Raw genomic sequence first — 6,277 nt, forward strand, 5'->3', positions numbered from 1 at the left:
AGAGAAATATCAGCAGGGGGTCCGGGCCAGCCCCCACCCGCAGAGCGCGGCGACCCCCCACCCCCCTCCCCCCCGTGAGTACTGTAGGGCAGCAGGACTGAACACGGCATAGGTAATACTCCTTGGCTTCAATCTCTAGGGGACGCCGGTGGCAGGGTGGGGGGCAGGCGGGCAGGAGGGCAGGCAGGGACCGGGCCCCTCCGAGCGAGCGACACATGCTGGGACACGCGGACGTCCGAGGGCGGACCCCGGCCGGGAACGAGGGGGCTTCCTCCGGGGTTTTCTTTCCTAATCACCGAGCAAAATAAATAGAGATACTTCGAAAATAAGATCGCTTTAAAAAGGAGTAGTAAAAAAGGGCAAGAAGGTGGGGCGGCAAAGACAGGCGGGAGGGGGGGGTCGCGCGGGACGGCGTCCGGCGGGGAACCGCGCTCGGCGTATGTACAAGCGGACGCCTGGAAGGAAGTTCGATCCGGCTCAACTTTCCTGGGAAGCCCCGCGCCCCGCGAGCACAGCGGCCGCGGCCACGTCCGGAAGGCGAGCCGGGAAGGCAGGGGGCGCCGCGCGGCGAGACGGGGGGGTGGGGGTGGGGGTGGGGGTGGGGGGCTCCGGTCCGGCGCCTGCGGACGCGGCGGCGGGGCGCGCGGGGCCTGCCCGAGCGCGGAGTCCGAGCCTCTGGCCGGCGGCGGCGGCGGCGCGGGCTCGGGCCCGGCGCTCACAGGAAGAAGTCGGGGGCGCCCTTGGCCGCGCCCGGCCCGGCCTGCGGCGGCGAGGACTCCCGCGGGAAGCCGGCCCCGCCCGCGCCCCCGGGGCCACCCCGGCCCGCCAGCTTCTCGTATTTCTCCTTGTACAGGTCCCGCTCCTTGGCCAGGCGCCCCACCTCCAGCTTCAGCTGCTCCACCTGGCTCTGGAGCTGGCACTTCTCGCTCTCCAGAATGTGCCGCTGCTGCACCCGCTTGAAGCGGCAGGACTGCGCGTAGCCGCGGTTTTTGAGCGTGCGCCGCTTCTGCTTCAGCCGGATGACCTCCTCCTTACTGAAGCCGCGCAGCTGCCGGTTCAGCTCGCGCACCGACATGGACACCAGCTGGTCGTCGGAGAAGCGCTCCTCCAGGCGCACGTGGTGGCCCGCGCCGCCGCCGCCGCCGCCGTGGCCCGCGCCGGAGTGGTGGCCCGCGCCGGCGTGGTGGTGGTGGTGGTGGTGGTGGTGGTGCGCGGCGTGGTGGTGGTGCGCGGCGTGATGCGCGCCGTGGTGGTGGCCGGCGCCCATGTCGTCCGCGCCGCCGCCGCCCGCGAAGCCCTGGCCCCGGAAAGCCTCGTAGGCCGCGGCGGCCGCCGGGTGGTGCGCGCCGTGGTGCCCGGCGTGGTGGCCGCTGCCGATGAGCGCCTCCACCGCGTCCTCGGGCGTCAGGTTGAGCGCCTCGGGGTTGAGGTGGTGCTGGTAGCCGCTCATCCAGTACAGATCCTCCAGCGCCGGCTTCCCCGAGGCGCCCCCGACGGCGCCCGGGCCCCCGCTCGTCGGCCCCGGGGCGGTCCCGGCCTGCGCCGCGCCGCCGCCGCCCCCCGCGCCGCCGCCGCCGCCGGTGCCCGGGCTGGGCGCGCAGAAGCTGGGCGAGGAGGGCACGGAGGAGCAGGGCGTGCTGAGCGGCGTCGAGGACAGCGAGCCGGGCGGCAGGCGGTGGCAGAAGCGCTCGGCCTCGGGCGGCTCCTTCTTCACCTCGAACTTCATCAGGTCGAAGTCGTTGACGTATTCGATGGCCAGCGGGCTGCTGGGCAGCTCGGCGCCCATCGCCAGCTCCGCGGCCATCGCCCGGGGCCCCGGCCCCGCCGCCGCCGCCGCGCCCGGCTGCGCCCCGACGGGAGGCCGGGCGGCGGGGGGGGAGGGAGCCGAGGGCCTCTCCCCCCCCTTCACTCCCACGGGCGGCGGGTCTCGGCGGGGGTGGCGCCCAGGCGCGCGGAGGAAAAGTTTCGCGCGGCCAACTTAGGGGCGGCCGCTGGGGACGCCGCCGGGCAGGGTTCTCGGGCGGCCCCGGCCGCACCCCGGGGCGGGGTGGCGCCGGCCGGCCGCGCTCTTCGTGCCCGCGTCGGCGGCCGGGCGGGCGGCCGGGAGGGTGGCGGTGCGGCCGCCGCCTCGGGCTGCTCGGGCTCCCCGCGCTCCGCCCGCGTACAACCGGCCCCGCCTCCACGGCTGAGCGCCGCGCCGCGCGCTCCCCTTTATAGAGCAGGGCATTCGGTCCCGCCTCTCTGGGCGGGGCGCGAGCCCCCAGGCCAATCGGAGCCCCGGACCCGCCGCCCTCATTTGCCTATCCCCATGGCAACCCGGAGCCCAGCTGTCAATCTCCTGCGGGGAACAGCTGTGGGAAGGGGTGCTGACTGGCCGCCGGCGAGAGGAGGGGGCAGGGCCCTCTGGTGGCCACCGGGGGGCACTGCACGCGCAGAGGGCGCGGGGCAGAGGGGTGCGGAGAACGCGGAGCGCGGGCGGCGCGGGGCCCGGCCTGCGGCCTCCAGGGCCTCGCACCCGCGACGGGGAGGCCGGAGAGTCTCGGGGAGCAGACGAGGCCCCTCGGTGCCTCGGTCTCCCCGCCGCCCCGCGGGCCGTGACCCCGCAGCCCCGATAGCGTGGCGGCGCCTGGACCTTCTGGCCTGCCGACACCGGTGCCACTGCGCGGCCGGGTCGGGCGCGGCGAGGGGAGTGCCGGCTATTTTTAGCCCCGCGGTTCGGGCGGGTTCAGGAATTTAGTCAACAAAGTTGCTGGCATCTCCGTTCGGCGGCTCCATCGCGGGACACCCGGCTCGGAGGGTGCGCGGCGCAGGTGGGGAAGAAGAGCGCGTGCCGGCGGGGGCGGGGCGCCGGGCCGAGGACCCGGGCCCGCGGCGCAGGTGCGTCCGGCTGCCCCAGGCTGTGGGGCTGTGCGCGCCCCCAAAGCAGAGAGCGGTCCTTGGCACACGCACCGTGCTGCGACGTGACCGAGAGCGCTCTGTCCCCTCCACCCCCCAACTGCTATACTGCTGTTATAGGACTTTTACAGTGAGCAAATTCAATCTTAAATATTAACATCTGTGCGTAGAAAGAAAATTCTGGAAGCACCTGGGCAGGAAGTCCCCAGGGCAGCTTGCTTTTTAGGTTGTTGCAGGCATAAATGTGTATTAGTTTATAGTAACAAAAATTCGTACAACTGAGAGTGAAACCCCACTTCCTAAGATGTCATGGGGTGGCCCATCCCCACTGTGCCCGAAGGACACCGCTCACCCCTTCCTCTTGCTCCCGTCGTCCTCCAGGGAGGGCTCGCTGGGCTCTGCTGGGCAGGCAGGGCCAGGCAGACCGTGAGGGTCCTCCCATCGCTGCAGGGATGGTTCAGCCAGTGGCTGGGAGCTTGGCTCCGGGTTACACAGGTTGCCAGAGGCATTGCAGGGTTGGGCCTCCCTTTAAAGCCCCCCGGTGTTCAGAGGGAGGCCCACACTCAGCCATCACCAAGTCCAGCTAAGCGGGGACAGTTTCCCCCACATCCAGCCCCCAAATGTGATATTCAAGGATGCTGGGCCCTTGAACACAGACCAGACCCCTTCACGAGGCGTGCGGCTCTCGGTCACGCCTGCCCCCACTCATTCACTCACTGCCCCGGGGGAGAGGCTCCTGGGGCCGAGCAGGGCACCTATGTCCCTGACTGGCTTAGGCACTGGGCAAGCTGCCCAGCCCTGGATTTGGCCTTGGGGTCAGACTAGCTTTCTAGAAGTCCTTTGGGCCAGCAGGCTTGCCCTCAGCTCTTGCCCGCTCCTGGGGCTCTTACCACCTTCTCCGTCTGCTCCCTGACCTCTGTGTGGCCTCAGCAGAGCCTTCTTCCCGCTGGTTAGTCACAGTCAGGCAGGGTGGGGAAGTGACCCAGAGTCCCTGCACACAGGCTTTGAAGGCTCACGCCTGCAGGTGCCGCGCAGAATGGGCGTGATGGGCTCCTCAGCTGGGGAAGGTGCTGGCCTTTGCTGCTCAGGTAGCAAGCAGCCTCCAAGCTTGCTGCTGCCCCCCTCAGGACCGGGAGGGCACTCACAGCCGGGGCTGGGGGCCAAGTCCCTGAGGACCCGGGCCCGCCCTCCCACCTGTCACAGAGAAAGCGGACGGGCGTGCTGTCCTCTCGGCCCCTTCAACGGCCCGTCTGCAGCCGGGAGAGGAGACACCGGTTCCGTGTGGTTCCTGAAAAGCCTCTTTCTCTGCCCGTCTGACACCTCCGTGCCCTCTCAGGGCCTCACACCCACCAGACAATCAGTGCTTGAAGCAATGGACTTCCGTGGGGACCACCGTGCGGCTCATCGTTAAATGCACCCCAGGGGAGCCCGGGTGGCTCAGTCAGTTAAGTGACTTTTCACTTCAGCTTAGGTCACGATCTCGCGGTTTGTGGGATCGAGCCCCGCATCAGGCTCTTAGGATTCTCTCTCTCCCTCTCTCTCTGCCCCTCCCATGTTCTCTCTTTCTCTCAAAACAAATAAATAAACTCAAACAAATAAATGCTACCCTACAACTCCTTGAGTACCTGCTGTATGGCCCCGGGGGCATCTTCCATCGGGAAGGCGGCCCAGAGATCTCTGGCTGAAAACAAGCCCGCTGGAGGTGACGACACAAGGCAGGTTTTCACCACATTCGTGGGCTGTGTTGCCTGGGTTTGTCCAGGCGTGAGAGGGCTGGTCTCTGACCCCGGCGGCTGGGAGGACACGAAAGCAGGGGGTGAGGGGACAGCTGCTGGCCGGAGCCACCGGCAGCATCTTTGGGCTCACGCCTGGCAGGGCGGGGCGGCCTCGGCTGGCTCGGCTCCCACGGGGTCGCCGCACGGTCGCCCAGTGGGCTGGTTGGGCTTCCTCGAAGGGAGGAGGCTGGTTCCCCGAGGGCCCGAGAGAGCCGGGGGGATGTGCCGGGCGATTTTGTGAGTCCCTCACTGCACGGTTGGTGGAGGCGTGGCGGCGGCCTGTCCGCATCCGAGGGGAGGGACAGACGCCACGACCGTCCGGCAGACCGTGTAGAGAACACTACCGTCACAGTGTCCTCCCAGGCAGCGAGCAGAAAACTAGCCACACGGTAACACGCTAGGGAATTACAGCGTGTCAGTGTTTCCTGCTGTTAGGAACGGTCACTCCACGTCTAGCCCCTCAGCCCACGTGTCTTCTGTGTCTGTGCTCGGGTCCCGCAGAGCCCAGGTGGGGTCACGTGCAGTCCCTCCCTCCGTGGACGGACCCCTGCAGCTCAGTGGGTGGTCAGCAGGGCCATTTCCTGGAGTCTGGGGAACGGAGGCCCCGGCTTCTTGCTGCCCAGGGGGCTGGCGGACGCCTCGGCTCCCCCGACCCCAAAGCTGCTCCCACTCGGCCAAAGGAGGAGAGCCCCGGGAGACTAGGGGACAAGTCAGCTGGGTTCTGGGGTGGGAAGCATGTCACCGTCCGCCCCTCAGGGGGAGGGGCCAGGCCAGGCGGGAGCAGGTTTGAGGTCAGCAGGGAGCCGGCTGCGGTGGTGGTGTGGGGGGAGGGGGGGCGAGGCAGCCTCGGCGGGCCGCCTGACACCCTGCCCCACGCATCTCATCTACCGGCAGGAAGCCACCCTTCCACCCTTGCCTGTCCTGTGCCACGTGGAGCCACTGGGTCCTTGACGTCTGATCCCACAGAGAATGTCAGCTGGATGGGTCATTTCTGTCCTGCCCCCGCCGCTCAGCCCGGGACAGGGTCTCATCCACTCCCGTTTCTTCCAGGGCTCAGTGACAGCAGGGTCCAGGGTCATGCCCTGTCCACTCAGGGGGCTCATTTGTACTTTAAACGAGGAGCCTGCTGTGTGCCAGGCACACTGGGAGGGGGTGGGGGGGGGCCCGCTCAGCAGGGTGGCAGGTGCCTCCGTGGGGCGGGGCTCCAGGCTGGGATGCCCATCCAACCAGGGGCGCTCCCCACTTCTCAGGTGAGGCCAGGCCCACCCTGCCCCCAGTCCACGCCTCTTCGGCGGTGCTCCACTTCAGGCACCTACCTCACTACACCCTGACACTGAAACCCCAGACAGATGCCCAGAGACACCCCCCCCCCAACCCCCGCCAGCTCAGAGCTTAGACGTGGCCCATGGCTCTGACCTCCCAAGCCCACCTCTCTGGGGCCCAGCCCGACACCTCCAGCTCAGAGGGGCAGTGAAGTGTCTCCTCCCCGCCCTGCTCCACGGTCTGAGCTGGCCCACCGGCCCGTGCCACACCGCTGGCCACAGGACTCCAGGGCTCCCCCCGACAGCCATCTCTGCCCCGGCCCACCAGCAAGCGGCAGGACAGCC

General features: G+C 68.9%; 1 protein-coding gene across 1 annotated transcript; it reads right to left on the bottom strand.

Moving 5' to 3' along the window:
* Nucleotides 1-714: 714 nt before the first annotated feature.
* MAFA (MAF bZIP transcription factor A) lies at nt 715-1,804 on the bottom strand. The gene has a single exon (XM_047842727.1). The coding sequence runs from the start codon at nt 1,802-1,804 to the stop codon at nt 716-718; it is 1,089 nt and encodes a 362-aa protein (XP_047698683.1). The 3' UTR covers nt 715.
* Nucleotides 1,805-6,277: the final 4,473 nt, after the last annotated feature.

This window comes from Prionailurus viverrinus, chromosome F2 (assembly GCF_022837055.1).
Source record: "Prionailurus viverrinus isolate Anna chromosome F2, UM_Priviv_1.0, whole genome shotgun sequence".
In the NCBI taxonomy this organism is placed as follows: domain Eukaryota; kingdom Metazoa; phylum Chordata; class Mammalia; order Carnivora; family Felidae; genus Prionailurus; species Prionailurus viverrinus.